At 52.6% G+C, this 18,410-nt stretch overlaps 2 protein-coding genes across 5 annotated transcripts in view; one reads left to right on the top strand and one right to left on the bottom strand.

Annotated features, from left to right (window-relative positions):
- Window positions 1-2,016: 2,016 nt before the first annotated feature.
- PARS2 (prolyl-tRNA synthetase 2, mitochondrial) overlaps window positions 2,017-18,410 on the top strand; it is an 18,073-nt gene continuing 1,679 nt past the window's right edge. Inside the window, exons 1-3 of one of the 4 annotated variants that reach the window (XM_087865910.1) lie at window positions 2,017-2,070; window positions 5,092-6,482; window positions 6,786-6,845. In XM_087865910.1, the coding sequence (XP_087722036.1) occupies window positions 5,120-6,482; window positions 6,786-6,802 (1,380 nt within the window). In that variant the 5' untranslated portion in view covers window positions 2,017-2,070; window positions 5,092-5,119 and the 3' untranslated portion in view covers window positions 6,803-6,845. Of the gene's footprint in view, window positions 2,071-5,091; window positions 10,201-18,410 lie in introns of those variants that run through there. The other 3 variants (XM_087865909.1, XR_015726244.1, XM_045802251.2) reach the window with 3 other exon arrangements.
- TTC4 (tetratricopeptide repeat domain 4) overlaps window positions 14,303-18,410 on the bottom strand; it is a 25,482-nt gene continuing 21,374 nt past the window's right edge. Inside the window, exons 9-10 of the mRNA XM_045802252.2 lie at window positions 17,681-17,763; window positions 14,303-15,579 (exon numbers count right to left, since the gene is read on the bottom strand). Of these exons, the coding sequence (XP_045658208.2) occupies window positions 15,477-15,579; window positions 17,681-17,763 (186 nt within the window). The 3' untranslated portion in view covers window positions 14,303-15,476. The remainder of the gene's footprint in view (window positions 15,580-17,680; window positions 17,764-18,410) is intronic.

Raw genomic sequence — 18,410 nt, 5'->3', positions numbered from 1 at the left:
GCATTAATTAGTTACCATCGGTAAAGTGCTCTGAAGATGTGGGGGTGTATAAACACGGCAAGTTATTAGGCCTCTCCGCACCACGATGCTCTACAGCCTGGGAACTGCTAATTGAGAAATAATTAACACCTCGGGGTGCAGAGGACGGATGCCTGGCATTTCCAGGATTGGAAGGGATGTAATAACATGCACTGGAGCAGGGAGAAATACAAGGTTACTGTGGATCCTGATACTGAAGATTATTCACCTCCTGCCCCCAGAGAGGAGGCGTGGGGAATATTGCCTCAGTAAAACCCTTAGCATTGCACTCCTTAGGGAAAGCCTGGATCACAGTGCTGAACTGCAGAGGCCCAGTGATAGTCTTAGAGCAAAAGAGCTCAAGTCCAGCCCAGCTCTGCCTGGCCTCCTAGGTGGAGAGCAGATGCCAATCGTGGGGTCAAAATACCCAAGCTGTATTTTCTTGCACCGTAGGACCAAGGTAATGACACGCACCGACACCGCCCCCTGCAACCCAATGCCCCACAGGCCGTCCAGTCCCTTTCCTGTAGACCAGCAGAGCTAGCCCAGACTGCACATTAGGATCATCTGGGGAATACGGATGCTCAGGCCCACCCCAGGTTGATACCCAGCATCTCGGGGCTGGGGGACTGGGGCACAGGGCAAGTCCAGTGTCAGGTTGAGGAGCACTGCTTTGGCCTGTGTGTCAAGCACTGTGTTAGGAGCAGTGGGAGATAAAGATGTAAACTCTATGACACCCCATGATTCCCTCATACCAGCTCATCATTTCCTGATTCCCTGCCCGAGTGTCCTGGTCCTTCAGCCCGGCCATTCCACTCCGCTTCCACTACCATTCTTGCCCTGGTAAACCCGACTCATCCTTCAGGCTCAGCTCAAAGATCACCTCCTCAGTGAAGTCCTCCTTCCCTGCACTCCCACAGGACTTTCTTCGGCCCCTATTACAGTGATCATACTATGTTCTCCTGGCCGATCTTGGGGTCTGAGAACTTCTTGGGGCCGGTGTCTTGCCCTGGGTCTGGTACATTTTAGGCACTCAATAGACCACAGGTGTTCTTAGTTAGGTGGAGTTACATGATACATAGCTCCCTCTTCAGGACAGGTGCGGTTTTTCCCTGTGTCTAGAACATTCTTGCCCCAGAGAGCTCCAAGGCTCTCTCACCTGCAGGTCTTTACCGAAATGTCACTTTCTAGATGAGGCTTTCCCTGATCATCCTAAATTGCAACCACTCTACCTCCAATCCGTTCCTTTTTCATAGTTAATTTTTTTCCCCTATGGATGGATAGTGGTGGATCCTGTCTTTATTTAAAACTTTGGTATTTTGTTCACCATGGATTTTTTTACATTAATATTTTAATTGCATAAAAAACTACTTACTTTGGTTACTGAGTTCCTGCTCCCCTCCCAAATTTCACTCTGTTGATTTACTGACTCTTTTCACTAGAATGCAAGCTACCTTGAATTCAGGCAATTTTGTTTTGTTCACTATTCCCAGTTTCTCCAAGTGGTCGGTACATGGTAGCTGCTCGAAAAAATGTCTTGGAAATGAAAACCTTAAAAACCGTCCTGGGCTTTGTAATGAAGGTATTGTTTTCTGTTTAAAATTTTTAAATGTATTTAAACTGAAAGCCTGTAAAAACCTAGGGTAGATTCCGAACGGAAAGGCCTACTGTTGCCTTGGTTACACTACCTCCAGCCTTTCCATTCCGAGAGTAGGAAGGTCCCGGGCAGTGGGAGGGAACCCCGGGCTTTACCATAGAATTACACTTCTCTAAATCCTAGAGGGTACTTCCGGAACGGTAATTTACTCTTCGCTGTCCAAGCCAATCTGTGGTCGTGCAGTATAGCCGGGCTCTTTCTCCTTAGCCAAACTTCCGGAAAACCTCTCACAGGCGTCTAGAGTGGGGTGGGAGGGGCCTGTCCCCGTGAGAGCGGCCTTGTGATTGGCGAGAAAGGCAGGAGGCGGAGTTGGGAGGGGGTGGGCACACCCCTGGCGCAGGCGCATTGGGCCGGCGTGGCGGGCGCGCGGGCGGCGTTGACTGGCGCTTCAGTTGGTGAGCGTGGGTGACAGCAAGGATTGGGCGCGGGCGGCGGGGGGAAGAGAAGGCTCGGGCTCGGTGTCGGTTCTAGGTGCGGAGACCTAGGACCTTGGTGGCTGTGCTACCACGTGCTTCCCTCCGTGGTTTGGGGCGGGGTCGCAGTCACCTGAACTCTCGGATAATGTGTTTCGTCTGTTGTAACATGAGGGCCGACCTTCCTGCCTTGTGGACGTCGGGTCTTGTGAGTGTCTCGGTGTTCCTGGAAGTGCCAGCCCTGGAGAGACCCTCTGGGAGCGCCTGGTGGCCCGGCGAACCTTCCCATTTTACGTATGGGGAAACTGAGGCCCGGAGACTGAAGTCCCTTGACCAGGGTCGCGCAGCCAGTGAAGGCCCAGCCGGTTCGTAGAACTAGGTCTGGAGTTCATTGCTGGTTTTTGCAGCACGGTCCGAGACGGAAACCGTGGAAATTGGAGGCGAAGACCTAGCCTTCCGGGTGTGCACCTGTGCTCATCTGCAGTGTGGCTGGTCCGGTGACCGCACATCCCAGAGTTTACCCGTCTTGATGACAGCAAACACTGTGGCGCTGTTGGAAGCGCCGTAGGCACCGCTTTCCTGATTGGATTGCAGGGCCGTTGTGAGTTAACTTAAAAGAGGCCTGTGCCCCAAGGGCCTGAGTAGCTGCTCTTTAAATATTTGTTGAATGACTGAAAGATTCAGAGGCTCTTTGCCATAGTTGGAGGTGTGGGACACGTTAATTCCTGTACCGCTTTCGAGGTATTGTCTGTAGATAACCTTGAAAATTTGAGATAATAGTAATTATTCTACCGTCTGTGTAAGCTGAGGGGTCTGAGGACAGGGACACATTGGGGGTGAGGGCAGAGGGCTCAGGTCTCTTAAACTATCCAGATAATTGTCACATTGCACCCCTTCACTTCGCTTTTCATTCACTAATATATTTGATCAGCAAACATTATTAATAATGGCCTAAATACTAGGCATTGTGCTAGGCCCTGAAATTTAACAATGTAGAAAACATCTTGAACTCCTCGTTTAATGGAGAAATAGGACATGAAGCATTGCTAACTCCCAGTGCCTGGCACACAGCAGTTCCTCAGAGATATTTTTGAAAATTATTCCAGAACAGCAAACAAAAAAGAGGTGTGTGCAGTGAGGGCCCAGAGAGGGAAGTGATTATCTCTGCTTGGAGGGGCTGGAGAAGCTTCTTGCAATAAGGAGCCTTGAATGTTGCAGTTGCTGGGGTGCAGCTGGCCTCTTCCTAGAAGGATGAGCAGTTTGGGGCATGTTAGGGGAGTGGTAGGATAAACAGCTGAAAGAGTTATGTTAGGATCAAAATATGAAGAGACTTCTTATGGAAGTACCATCCCAAGAAAATTATGATGGGGAGCCATTAATGGGTTATAAGCAGGGGAGTGATTGGATCAACTGTCTCTTTAGCTATAATCTGGAGACGGGATAGACAGGGTTCAAAAGTCATTCAGTTCAGTCACCGATGGACATTTATTGAGTGTCCACTGTGTGCAGGCACCGTGCGGGATGCTACAGGTGCGACTTGGAATAAGACAGACACGGTGCCCACGTGGAGTTTATAGTGCTTTTCGCAGTGTGGTGCCTCGACCAGTAGTATCAGCATCACCTGGAAACTTGCTAGAACTACAGTTTCTCTGCCCACTCCCCAGGCCTACTGAATCAGAGACTCTGGGGCTGAGGCCCCACAATCAATGTTTCAGCACGCCGTCCAGGTGATTCTGATACCACTTAAATTTCACAGCCACTGGGCTACTGTAATGGACTGAGCATTTTTGAGGGGCTAACCCAGGATAGAGGCAGTAAGAGCCAGAAAGGAGGGGGTGGACTGTAAAGGAAGGTCAGAGACAGACTTGTCTGCTCTAGGAGGAGTCAAGGGTGAAGGAGTTTCTCGCCACTGGCCTGAGGTGGGACCTGAAGTAAGGGAGGGAGCCAGATGTGGACCACGTGCACTCCGGGGCCCACACTTTTCCACTCATCACATTAGGGCTCTGTGGTAGTGCGTCCCAACCTGTCTCAGGCCACAGGCCGTGTAGGAGATGGTAATATTTGTACTGTGTACGGGGGAAATGGGTGAGACTGCCTAAGGTGGCAGGGGACCAGCTGGAGGGGCCCGCCCAGGGGTTTCAGGCTCCAGAGGTGAGAGGAGGCAGCAACTCATAGTCAGCAGACTGCGGGGCAGCTCTGCTTCATGGGGGTACTGAAAGGTAGAGGTGCTCACTGAACTTGGCAGTATAAATCAGGAACCTTAAAAGAGTTCATATGTGTTGACTCAGTAATTCCATTCCTGAGAATCTCTCCCAAATGTACCACAAAGAAAGAAAAGCCTTCTGTTGTAGATTGTATATAACAGAGAAAATGACAACTCTCTGTAGTAGGAGAGTCATTTCCGATATGCTTAATGGAATGTTATACTGCCATCAGGAATGTGAATGTTTTGTAAAATCATAGAGAAACACATGTGCTCATTGAGTAGACAGTGTCTCGTAAAGCTCTGCTCCGTGCTGAGTGGTAAGTAAGTTAGATATGGTCCGTGGCCACACAGAGCGTGCGTGGGGGGAAGACAGTCACTCTGAGGGTGATCAGTGACCAGTAGGGGCTGCTGTGGGAGAAGCTGTCCTTCTGGGTGTGGGCCTGGGACAAGGAAGGCATCCTAGAGGACAGGACGGCGTCCCGAGCTACACAGAGTGCAGTCAGCAAGAAGCACACTGGGAATCCAGGCTGTCTGATTCCAGAGCCTGTGTGATCCCATGCAGTGCAGTGGTGTCTCTCTACAGTATGCTGTTATATTTTTATAAATGGAAAAAAATACTGATTTTTTTTAAAACGAGAGGTAGGACTTGAATCTGCTAGAAAATTAGAAATGGAAGGGTTTGCATCTGCAAAATCGGTGGCTGTCTTAGAAGTGTCTCGGAGACCAGACTGAGCTGGCTACGTCGCAGTGTCAGAACACAGTTAACGCTTATCTCTGCATGGCTCCGTTCTCTCCAGGCACAAGTGCTTCTCTGGACCGGGTGTCATGGAAGGGCTGCTGTCAAGATGCAGAGCTCTGCCCGTCCTGGCCACCTGCAGCCACCAGCTCTCTGGGTACGGTCCTCATAGGTTTTACCACTGTGACCCTGAGAGAGGGAAGCGCTTGGTGCTGTCCCGTGTGTTCCAGCCCCAGAATCTTCGGGGAGACCAAGTGCTCTCTCTCGAGGACAGATCTGGCGACCTGACCTGTAAGAGCCAGCGGCTCATGCTGCAGGTGGGCCTGATCCACCCGGCAAGCCCCGGCTGTTACCACCTCCTGCCTTACACCGTGCGTGCCATGGAGAAGCTCGAGCGGGTGATAGACCAGGAGATGCAGGCCATCGGGGGGCAGAAGGTCAACATGCCCAGCCTCAGCCCAGCGGAGCTCTGGCGAGCCACCAACCGGTGGGACCTGATGGGCAAGGAGCTGCTGAGACTTAGAGACAGACACGGCAAGGAATACTGCTTAGGACCCACTCACGAGGAAGCCGTCACGGCCCTGGTCGCCTCCCAGAAGAGAGTGTCCTACAAGCAGCTCCCGCTCCTGCTGTACCAGGTGACAAGGAAGTTTCGGGACGAGCCCAGGCCCCGCTTCGGTCTTCTCCGCGGCCGGGAGTTTTACATGAAGGACATGTACACCTTCGACTCCTCCCCAGAGGCCGCCCGGCACACCTACGGCCTGGTGTGCGAGGCCTACAGCAGTCTGTTCCGCAGGCTGGGGCTGCGGTGTGTCAGGGTCCAGGCAGACGTGGGCAGCATCGGGGGCACTGCGTCTCACGAGTTCCAGCTGCCGGCCGACATCGGGGAGGACCGCTTTGCCGTCTGTCCCAGCTGCGGCTTCTCGGCCAACACGGAGACGCTGCACTCGTCGCAGACCGACTGCCCGGCCTGCTGGGGCCCACTGACCAAAGCCAGGGGCATCGAGGTGGGGCACACGTTTTACCTGGGCACCAAGTACTCCTCCATTTTCAATGCCCAGTTCACCAACGCCCAGGGCAAGCCGTGCCTGGCCGAGATGGGCTGCTACGGCCTGGGCGTGACGCGGATACTGGCCGCCGCCGTAGAAGTGCTGTCCACGGAGGACTGCATTCGCTGGCCGGGCCTCCTGGCGCCTTACCAGGTGTGCCTCATCCCCCCGAAGAAGGGCAGTAAGGAGGAGGCGGCCGCCGAGCTCATGGGCCACCTGTACGACCTCATCACGGAGGCGGTGCCGCAGCTCCGCGGGGAGGTCCTGCTCGATGACAGGACCCATCTGACCATTGGAAACAGACTGAAAGACGCCAACAAGTTTGGCTACCCCTTTGTGATCATTGCGGGCAAGAGGGCCCTGGAGGACCCCGCACATTTTGAAGTTTGGAGCCAGAACACCGGTGAGGTGGTCTTCCTCACCAGAGAGGGAGTCACGGAATTTCTGAGCCAAGTGCGGGTTGTCTGAAAGCCCCCGAGCCATCCCCACCCCATCCTGCAGCCTTGGTGTTCATTCTAGTGCTGCCTTTTCCTACACTCCCTTCCAGGGCCGGTCTCTCCAGAAACAAGGCAGCTCATGGAAGGGGGAGCGTGTTAGGGAAAGTGACTTTTATCCAGTCCTTTGTTTAGACTGTTTGTATTTAAAGTCCGTGATTCCATTCTCTGGGCTGACCTTGCTGCCACATACCATTCCTCTTCTATTCCAGTGTGGAGGCTTCTGTGAGGAGGCAGAGGGGCAAGAAGGATCTGCTTCTCTTGGCCCTTGGGTGAGTCACTTCCTTCCTCTCTGCCGAGTTTCCTATGTGGAGGGTGGGAGTGGCTGGTGGCCAAGGCCCTCCCAGCTCTGGCAGTCTGACCCCTGGCCTCTTGCTGCATTTGCTCTGGAGAGCAGGCCCACCAGCCCTCCTCCACTTGGACATGTCCTTTCTCCTGCCGGGGCCTCAGGTTCCCCATCTGTGACATGAGAAAATGGAACTAGATCTGTAAAGTCCTTACAGCTGTCACCGGCAGGTTCCACAAGAGGTTTGGGACAAGCAGATCTGGTTCCTCTGATCCTCCATAGTCTAAGCTACAGAGAAAGTTGATAGAATTAGCTAATGGCCCAAAAAACCACCTCCAGAGACCTGGCTCTACTGAGGCGGCTTAGCGCAGAGGTCGTGTTCTAGCGATTGAATAAAGTCAGACTGCCAGGACGAGCCTCGCCTGTTAGCGTGCGGTGGTCACGCCTGCCCTTCTAACTGTGCGGCGGCTTCCTACCTGAGACCCTTCTGTCCTTTCTTTTTCTACTATTTCTGCAGTCCACTCAAAAACAAAAAAACCCTATCTTTGGTGGCTGGGAATATGTTTGAAACCATTTCTTCCCCCAGAGGTGAGGGATAGCAGGCTTCAGGTGTCACGGTGAGCTTGTCCTGGGAGCAGAGCTGGGTCCTAGGGCCACGCCAGGGGCACATATCGAGGTCTCTGCCTGAATCATGTGGGAAACTAGGATCAGACCTGAGCCGCCCCAGCGTACTGCACTTCTTGTCTTGGCCAGTTCTCCCACCTGCCACACAGCTTCCCAGCAGCGTGTTACTGCCGCCGCTGTTACTGCTCGAGTAATCCACGCCCAAGCACAGGCCATCGGTTTCCTAGTTAATGCACATGCCAGGCCCTGACGGCCCCCAGGCCTACCGCTGGCGCTCTGGGCCCAGCGTTCGGGTCAGGAGATGTGCATTCTGAGAGCAAACCTAGAGAGGCTGGATTGTAAATGAGGGGACCTTCCCCTTGGCTGCACTTTGGTCCCACCCAGTCCCGGTTAGGGTCTGGGGTGTGGCCTGGGCATCATGCATTTTAAAGCTCCGTAGATGATTCTACCGGTTGCAGCGTCCTTCTGGGCAGTGGCCGTCCCTGAGCCGCTTCGTAGCTGAGCGTTTCTTTGAGTAATTTGCTCTGTACGTTATCAGACTGCTGTGGGCTCTCTGCTTTTAATGGTCTGCTCCTTTATTTGTGGGGGGCCTGCCACATACCACGGTGCCGTGAGGCACTTTTATATCATTTTCATACCTTAAACTGTGCGAGGTGGGTGCCGTTCTTCTTTTACGGGTGAGGGACCTGAGGCTCCGTCCGCAACTTACTCGAGGACGCCCAGCTATTAAGTATCAGCACTGGAATCCCAGTACTGCCCAACACCTACGCCATCCCCGTGACAGCTGCGTGGCCACTGCCTAGACAAAAGTGATCTCCGTAAATAAAACTGAGTTATTTGTGTGTAGCTAATCAAATTAGCCTCAGAGGAGCACTTAGAATTGTGCAAATTGGTGTTATACTATTTTTAAAAATTCTTACTGAAGGATAGTTGACACACAGGGTGACATTCGTCTCAGGTGAACCACGTAGTGATCCAGGGACCCTGTCCTTTACGCGGTGCTCCCCACAAGTGTAGCCTCCGTCTGTCACCGTGCACTATACAGTACCACCGGCTCTATCCCCTGCGCCGTACCTTTCATCCCTGTGTCCTAGTCGTCTATTATTGGAAGCCTGTACCTCCTACTCCCCTTGTTTTAGTTTTAAATTTGTGCTGCATAAGCTGGTTTATGGAAGTTGGAAGGCTAGCCTAACGTAAGCACTTTCTAAAACCAGGTTTCAGGAACAGAGAGCCAATTAACTTTAAACTCTTCATAAATGTTCAAGTTACAAAATAATTTGAGAACAATACAGAATCCTGGAAGTTTAGAACAGGAGGACTTGGGGCCCGCCTGTCCACCCCTCGTATTTCACAGATGGGAAGCAGGCCTGGAGTGGGAATTAACCCGCCGCACACCATCTGACTGGCAGAACACCTGACTGCAGGCCAAGAGCTGTGCCCCGAAATCAGGCTAGCTCCGGTCGCTCTTGTTGCGTCAAGAGGTCTGGCCGGATCGGCCTCTGAACTACAAACGCCTCGTAAGTGTGGAACAGGTACTGTCCTTTATTTCCCAAGGGCGTACAGTGACTGGCCCGAGGGCAAGCCGAATGGGAACCCGGGTGTCCTGATTACTAAGCCAGTGTGTCTTCTCGGAGGCCAGGGGCAGTACATTATGGTGGAAAGACCAGAACCTGGAAGAGACACAATCCTAGATCCACCACGTACCAGGGACGTGGCCTTAGCCAAATTACTTGCCCTTTATGCGTCTCTGCTTCTTCATCCGTAAGATGCGCTCATGGCAGTGCACCTCCCCGGGGGTTGCCTCAGCTCACTTGTACGTGAGATGCTTAACCCTGTGCTGTCAGGAAACACTTCCTGCACACCAGACGGCAGGAGATGCCACCGTGGAGCTCAGGATCTGCTGGTAACGTAGCTCAGGACCCGGATCGAGTTTTCTTGATGCGATGCTTTGTAACCTTCCTGGGGCGTGCCATGGGCAAGAAGGAAGTAACGCCGGCGGAATGGCTCCGTCTCCTTGGAGGAAAGACAGATATTCAGACTGTCTACCTTACTCTCTTCTGTCCGAATTTGCCAGTTACCTCTTGCCATAAATTGATGAAATGGGGATGCTGGCAAAATAGCAGGCATAGGATGTATTATCATTGCTCATTCCTTGGGGAGATCTGGAAGCAACTGGCCGGGAAATATTTAGCAGAATTAATACTTTGGGGACAAAAGCTGGTGCATAACAAAACCATTGTGTAACTCAAGCCGAGAATGTAAATCAAGGGCTCCATTAATATTCTGTGTTTTAATGGAAGAAACACCTGCTGGGCTGTCAATAAAGGCATTTTGCAGAAATCTGTTGAAATTGTCGTTTACTTAACTACGTGAGTGCCAGGGAACCCCACAGAGTTCCCACCGTCCATTTCTACGCCAAGATGACAGAATGCTTTTTAGAACGGATTACTGTGCATCCAAGGGCATGTAAGGTTTTGTTTTAGAGTTAGGAAAAGTTCTATAATGTGGAGAATGGGGAACTTTTTATGATGTTATTGCAAACTTAGAATATACTTGAAAAAAAACTCAAGATGCTGCACTTAATTTAAAAGAATGACTTCCATCATAGCAGCCCGCACTAGACACTGCGGAGTCAGACTGCCTAGGCCACTTGATGGCTGTATGACCTTGTGCGAGATGCTTCCTCTTGCTTCCTGCGCATCCTCGGTGAAACAGGGACACCAGTGCCTGGCTCACAGCAGGGAGCGTGGCAGCTGCCCTTATACTAGGCCAGTTAGCCCTTTGCATATAGTGTTCGGGGGGGGGGGGTTGCACGTGGGCCAGCGGAATGGGGTGGCATCTTTAGGGTCCCCCTGTTGAGATACCACTTTGGTGCAGGGATGATCTCCAATCCTACTAAGCCAGCCACTCTGAAGGCTGCTAAGGAACTTCCATAGTTAGAGCCTAACTGCTCTTGGCTAAATGAAACTGTGCAGGGCTAGGAGAGTGAGGAGGAAGCACCAAGGTTAATGGTGACTGAGGGAAGAACTTGTCAGCCAGCCTCACCCAGACAGCTTGTGGGCTGATGGGAGCCCCACCGGCAGGGTGTCGAGTGCCATGGGGAGTTAGCTGTGGGCTCTGGCTGTCTGGCTCTGCAGACTAGACTCTTCTGCCCAGGCAGACAGTCTGGGGACACTGCATGACACTGAATGCCAAGACGTTACCACAACACTGGCGTGAACGGCCAAGGGCCCCTGGGTCTCATGCCGACTCTTCAAAGGCAGAGGCCCGGTCTTGTTACAGATACCTGCTGAAGGGCTTAGAGGAGGCATGAATTCAAATCCTGGCTCTCCTTTTCACTAGCTAGCTAACTTTGGGCAAGTTACTTAGCCTCTGTACCGCCTTCCTTGTCAGTGAAATGACACCGTAAACTACTTGCCAGCTCGCGGTGTCAGGCCAAGTGAGCGAGCCGGTCCGCAGGAAGCACCCTGGATGCTGTCTGGCGCGGCCGCGTGCTCAGTAGATGGCAGCTGTTGCTAGTGAGCCAGGCCACTTGTGCACGCCCCTGGAATATGACCCTCGCCTTTGCTTGGGGGTCCTTCCAGCCCACATTCACCACCCTTCCCCGGTCCCTCTCCCAACTTCATGGCCCATGTCCGTCACGTGTGGTGGCTTCCACCCGTAATCTGTTTAGAATTCGTCACCCTTTCCTCTGGGCCAGCAGTTAGTAACTGTTTGTTGTGCACCTGCTATGTGTTGAGCGGGTGCTGTGCTAGGTGCTGGCAGTATGAGTGCACAGTTCAGGGTCCCTGACTCAGTTTACAAAGAAGTGGGAGGAACCATCCAGTAAGCAGACAATTAAAATGCAGCATGGCGAGTGTGGTGATGGTACAAGTGCCATGGGACATGTGAGAGAGGGGGCCAGGAAGGCTTCCTGGAGGAGGCAGCCAGGCCTGATTAAAGACTAATGTGGAACAGGAAAGGGAGGAAGAGTTGGGGGTGGAAGCAAGGGTGCAAGTGAGAGTAAGAATGCTCCAGGCAGAGGGAACAGAATGTGCAAAGGTCCAAAGCTAAGAGCATGGCATGACTGGAGAATAAAATAAGTGTCATAGATTGAGCACTTAGTTTGAGGCAGGCTGTTCCATGGACATCACAGAGATTAATTCATGCAGTCCTCACAGCACCTGCATGAGGTGGGTGCTACTGTGCTGTTTGAGTTGCACACGAGGAGCCTGAGGCACAGAGCCTGAGGCCATCAGCTAATGAGTGCGGGGCTGGAATTGGAAGGCAGGCAGTCTGGCTCCTCCATAGCTGAGCCGTGTCCAGGATGGCTGGGCTAAGGAGACTGGGGAGAGGAAGCCGCCGGGTGGTTAGGGCAGGACCCTGAAGCGCCTTGAGTGCCACACCAAGAGTGTTGATAAGGGAACGGGGAGCCGCTGAGGGCTCCGAGCAGGGGTGAGGACCTGCTTGTTGTGGCTTTATTTCTTCTCCTTGGAGCAGTTTCCAGTCAGAGTGCGATTTCTGATATCTCAACAGCATGACCTTGAGGGCAGAGGCTGCCTGATGCACTTGGGCCTTGAGGCCCTGCCCGTGATTGGTGCCAGTTAGGTTAAATGTTTGTAAAGCAAATGGAATAAAAGGAACACAGAATAGCAGGCAGGTGGGCTCTGGAGGGAGCTGCTTGGGTTCAAATCCTGGCTGACACTCAACTAGTGGTGAGACCGCGTGGCCCCATCTCCTTTATAAAATTAGGATCATAGGGGCGCCTGGGTGGCTCCGTCGTTAAGCGTCTGCCTTCGGCTCAGAGCATGATCCCAGGGTCCTGGGATCGAGCCCCACATCAGGCTCCTCTGCTGGGAGCCTGCTTCTTCCTCTCCCACTCCCCCTGCTTGTGTTCCCTCTCTTGCTAGCTGTCTGTCAAATAAATAAAATCTTAAAAAAAAAAGATTTATAAAAAAAATAAAGTTAGGATCATAGGCCTGAGTGCGGGGCTGTCATGATGAAGGGAAGGACTCCGGTACGTGGTTTGTACAGCGCCAGAACTCCGTGTTGACAGCCACCGTAATTTCTCTCCATTCCCTGCCTGCCCTCGTGTACCTGCCAGCAGGGTTTCAGGGGTGGCTTAAAGGGGCCTTGTCCCCCCCCCAGGTCTCCAGCTGCCACCCCAAATCCACAGAGTTAACCACACAGAAGTCGGGTGGTCCCGCCTGTGTCCCTGACCCCTGACCCTGGGAAGGCTACACACCAGTCCTGTGGGGAGGAGGTGCCCCCAGTTTGTGCGAAAGGCTCTGCCTCACATCAGGGTTGTGGAGAATGCTGATGGCTTGGCCTTGCCCCTCCTTCCCCGAGCCTCAGTTTCTTCATCTGTAAAATGAGGCAGCGGATGGTTGGGTCTTTGAGGGAGCTCTGACTCGGTTCTGCTGGTGTCCCAGGTAGGGGCAGGCGGCTCGGGAGGCAGTGGGCGAGGGCCAGGCCCCATGCCCCATGGGACTCAGCTGCCTGCAGCCAGGGGCCTGGGGGACGGCCAGTTACTTCCAGGCCAGTGGGACCCCCGCTCTTAACCCCAGCCAAGCTCTAGTCCCAGCCTCCATGGCCGGCTCCTAAGTTGGCGCTCTACCCACTCCTCTGGAGACCAGAGGCAGAGGTCAGAGAAGGCAGGGCCCATGGCCAGGGAGGCCAGAAGCCTTCCTGGACGGGATACAAGGCAGGCACATGGGCTTGAGCCCGGGAATGACCTTGCTGATGCTTGTGTGTGTGCAGATGGGTCCTTGGAACAGGACTGTGGTTTATTTTTTTCATTCATTGGTTCCTTCCTTCCTTCATTCATCCATCCAGTCATCAGCCCCCACACAGCTCCCTGGGTGTTACACTCACCGTGTGTCAGGCCTGGGCACTAAGACAAATCCCCACCTGGCCTCTGTCCATTGAGAGCTTGCCTTCTGGAAGTTTTTGTGCAGTGTTCCTCAAACTCAGCACTGCCAGTCTGCCAGACGATGCTGTTGTGGGACAGTCCTGTGCAGCTAGGGTGCTTAGCAGCACCCCTGGCCTCTCCCCATAGATGCCAGTAGCATCCCACCAAGTCGTGACAACCAAAAAATGCCTCTAGACATTGGCAGGTGTCCTCTGGGGTGCAAGTCACCCCTGTAGAGAACTAATGGTCTGATGCTGGGGATCTGCACAGAGGTGCCACGGACAAGCCTAGGAGGTGGGTGCGGTGACTCATTTTAGAGGCTCAGAGCAGTCCGTCCTCACAGGCACAGCAAGTCAGCGGCTGCCAGGGTCCCAGCTGTGGTCTGCAGTCAGCCACGCTGTCACTTTCCTCCCCTTTGTTTCTGCCCACCCGAGCCGGATAGAGAGGCAGGGCCTGAAGCTGGCTGATAACCAGGACTGCCAGGAGCCTAAAGAAAGGACTGGGTGGTGGGGATGAAGGTTCCAGAACTTGGTTTTTCAGGGCTGTCCAGGAAAGAGGCAGGTAAGCATCATTCACAGATGAGTGAGGTGGCACCGGGACCTGCTCCACCCCAGGACATGAGGCTGCTGCGCCATGGAACCCTGCACTGGCCGCCAGGGTTGCTGCTGGCCAACTGTTTGGCCTCGTACACAGAGTGCCGAGTTCTTACAAAGAGAGCCAAGCAGTGCGTCTAGCTGGGGAGAGCGAATGGTCTCTGTATGGCCTAAGCCAGGGGAGGGTGGTGGCGGGACTTCAGCTTTCCGGCCACAAGCCACATGCAGGGACCCGCCCCTGGAAGGAAAGCTGCGTGGTTCTTTGTCAATAGTGCACAGCAAACTGCCCTTCAGAGACAGTGAAGCGCACGGCACAAAACCTCAGATCAGTGCACCTTAAGGACAACAGCTGGTTTCAGTTTAATGACGCGTTAGTTAGCTTTGCTACAGTAACAAAGCACCCCCAAATCTCGCTGCTTACAACTACAACAGACATTTATTTCTCATTCATGGTACAGTGAACGGCTGCAGGCCAGCTCCGTCAGCTCTGCTCCACGTCTCACCATGCGGGCACCCAGGCTGAGGGAACAGCCGCTAGCCGGGAAATGTGTTCTCATGGCAGAAGGAAAAGAGCATGAACTCCCCATGCGATGCTCTCCAACCTCCTGTCTGGACGTGTCTACCCGCATCCCTTTGCCTCCCCCCGGGGGATGGGGCGGGCACTGCAAGCAGTCCCGTGGCTACAGCTAAGGATATAGCCTATCCTCTAGGAAGGAGGGAGCAAAAGCTGAACACAAAAATACAACCTATGACAATGACTCAACTGCCAAAACATGTTTAAAAGGCACAAAATCCTAAAATGTGAAACCTGGAGAGGAACTCAAGAGTCTACCATCCAAGTCCATCAGTTTCCCCTACTGCACAGAGCAGGAAAACTGGTAAACTTTTTAGGGGATTTGCAGGACCCTGGTTTGTAGGTCTTCAGGGTGCAGAAACAGGAGCCAGCTTTCCTGACCTCATCTCACTCCAAGGACCTACAGCATGCCCACAGAGCAAGCCTCTCTGCTCGTGAGACACCTGGGGGTTGGAGTCCCTCAGCCTGAATGCCTTAAAATTATTTGTGTGCTTTGTGTATATGTGTGGTTTGAGGGGTGGCTTCTCTGAGGCCTCGAACACCACAAAGGTCCAGCCAGAACCATGGCACTGGATCCTGAGTCTGTGCCCACAGGCCAGGACCTCCTCAGGTCAGTTGCTGTGGTAACTGCAAGATGGTCCCTTGAGGGACAGAGCTGGTGATGAAACAGCTCACAGTGAGTCCAAGGATGTCCTGACCAAGGTGCTGAGTTTTTTATCAACAGAAGAGAGTGGAGACCAGCTGGAGCTTGGCAGTTTGACCACAGAGAATGTAGTTCAGGGAAGTCAGCAGCTCTCCCCTGACCACGACGCACGGAAGGACCGTCCCCAGGGTGGCAGAAATAAAGTGTAAGGCTCCGCTGATTCAAGTGTGCTGGACTCCAGGCAGAGGCGAGTGAGGGAAGAGATCCAGGGGGCCTGGCTCCGCCTGGCTTGGTTACTTCACCTGGTGCACCTTTCTTCCCTGGAGATAATTCCTACAAAACGTAGAGGATCCTACACAGACCAAAAATGCTGGTGTCAGGGCTTTTACGAAGTACCTGCAGTGAACACAACAGAAGGGGTTAACTGAATTGCGATCCTAATCATCCGTGCACCTTCCCAACCACATTCAAGGTGAACCTTTGGATGTCAACATTAAAATGCAAGTTTAGCATATTTATTTGTTTGGCTGTTTACATATCTGGCAAATTAGGATGACCCTCTCCCTGCTTCAGCCTAGCCAGAACATTTGGGCCAATCCGCTAGCATCATGTATGCCTGTGACTAAACACGGAATCAAACTATAAGAACATGCACGCACGCACGCATTCATTCATTCATTCATTCATTCAACAGTGCACGCCCAGGGTAACTTGGGCCCTGTGCTAAACAAACAAAAACCATCATCCTGCTTTCAAGTCCTGAGGGGCGGGAGATAAATAATTAATGACAGCAAAACAATCGCAGAAGCATTTGTGAGGTACAGCATTAGCCCAAAGGGCACGATTCCCTCTATAGGAAAGGGGAATCAAGAAAAGCTTCCTGGAAGGTGCCTTGTCCGTTTGGACTTTAATTTAGATGTGGGTAGTGATGAGGCACGGGGGAGCAAAAGCGAGGAGGTGCAGGTCACCAGAGCATTTGCTGGTGTTGGGGCATAAGGCAAGTGGAGTGGAGCAGGTTGGAGAGGTGGGCGAGACCTTGGCCTCCCAGATTGAGGACTGTTAGCATTATTCAATGTGCTTGGATCTGGACAGAGCGGTCTGTATCTTAGCTCCACCCAGTTCAAGGTCTGAAGTTGCCAGAATCCTATCCTGGATAGCCTCTTACCTATGCCAGTCATTTAAAAAGTGAACAGTTCCAACAGCATTTACATTTTCTGAGAAGCATGAAATTGGCTTTTCTCCACAGATCTGCTTTCTGTATAGATTTCTCCCCCATTTTTTGGTGATGGGGAGAGTGGACCTCAGGACTTTAAAGAATTGTGGTAATAATTTGCTAATAATGGAAAAAATGAATAGCTAAAAAATTTGTCTATAAACCAGAAGGGAGATAGAGTGCCAGAAAAAAATCCTGCTAAGAGAAGTCATCAATCATATCTGAAGAAATCTTCACCTCCTGCCTAACAAGCCAAAGCAGAAGCATCAAGACCAGCTGGCCCCCTACCAAGTCAGTCACATCACCAATTCCCATCCAATCTGCCTCTGAAATCTCTCTCCAATCCACCCCTTACCTCATGCCTCACCATCAACTAGTACATACAAAATCTGTACACAACTTTGTAAATTTTACCTACACATACGCTGTGGCTCCACTATCAAGATAAAGTACGCTGCTGAGCAGGGCATTCAAGGCTTTCACGAATGGCCCTAGCCCAGCTCTCCAGCCTCTCTCCTACCATGCCTACCCAACCCTTATGCCCAACACATCGGGCTCCTTTAGCCTAAACGCAAGAGCATTTGCTTTGCTCAAAGCTTAGGGAAAAATAGTCTAAGAGTCTACTTACAAATCCACTGAGGGGATTCCTTTACGGTCCAGGAACACCCCAAAGTTGAACAAAGACACAAAAGCCAAATCCAGCTGGCTGCACAGCTCCTAACAAAGATTCACTCTTACAACAAGACTGCCCTTTACAGTTTACAAAAGCACTTTGACTCCTCCTCTCTCGCTGGCTCTTAAATACCTGAGAAAAATGTAGGCAATAATTAGTACTCCTATCCTAAAGATGAGAAACCTCCCTAGGGAGGCAGTGTGGGCTTACAGTCACACAGCCAGTAAATGATGGCGTCAGACTTCACAAACCAGTGTTCTTTCCATATAACGGTAGCAGGGGCCACAGGCACAACAAGGAACACGAGTGCCGACTCTGCTGTTTTCAAGTACAACAGCCAGGCAGCTTGTCCCTGCTCAGAGCAGCCCTATTCACGTCTCCCAGTCTGAGGGCGTCCTGGCTGCAGAGCAACGGGTTGAGTCACACTGAAGCCTGTTTGGCCAATGACCTGGGCCAGGATCCATGGTTGCCGTCTCACAGTTTTGTGTCCAGGGCAGAAGGGAGGGGAGTACAAGGCAGTCCAGCAGCAGTGGAATGAGACCCTGGCTGGATCCCTAGGCTGGCGCCTGAGCACCTCCCCTGGCCTACTCAGCCTCATGACGGTGGCTCACCTGGGGTGCTGCAGCACCTGCAGCAGGGTGCTCTTGGGAGCCACCTGGTAGAGTTCTGTCCCGTCTTCATCCTCAAAGTAGACCTGCAGAATAACAGAGGAGCAGGAATCAGATACAAATACAGGGCCTCAGCAGCACTAGACATGTTGAGGCCAAGCCTAGGGAAAAGCTAAAGAGATGGCAACTGTTATTAGTTGAATGACTTCTCTTTAGAGCTGTGGAATATAAAGCACTCGGTCCTTGCCCATAATACTAAAAAAGTTATTATGGGCTCCATTTTCCAAAGATAGAACGAAGGCTCCGAGAAGGGAAATAATTCACCAGTGACACCCAACTAGCAAACAGAGGAGCCAAGATTCAAGCGCAGGCCTGTGAGCCTTCACTTCCCTAGCAATACAGTCCTAGACCCCTGAGATGTTGGGGAAGCAAGCCATCTATGGTGGCCCAAAGCAGGGGAAGAGCCCGAGGAGGATGAGAAGGATGTCCATACAGGATGGTCCTGTGCAGGTGTCAAAGCCCACGCAGGGTGAGGAAGCTGTCTATACAGGAGGGCTGGCAGGGAGTGACGGTATCAGAGCCCGGCCAGTGGAGGGCAGCCTGGCTGGGAGCTGGCCAGCCGAAGCCAGGTGATAAGGGCTACCTGGTAGGATGGCGGTCCAAGATGAGGTGTCAGAGCGCATATAGGTGAGAAGGGTATCCTTGCACGGGGACGGCTGATACAGGGTGTCTG

Source organism: Ursus americanus, chromosome 12 (assembly GCF_024610735.1).
Source record: "Ursus americanus isolate L20-20 chromosome 12, mUrsAme1.1.p, whole genome shotgun sequence".
Lineage (NCBI taxonomy): Eukaryota > Metazoa > Chordata > Mammalia > Carnivora > Ursidae > Ursus > Ursus americanus.
The sequence above is the reverse complement of the archived record's forward strand: the minus strand, read 5'-3'. Positions and strand labels throughout refer to the sequence as shown.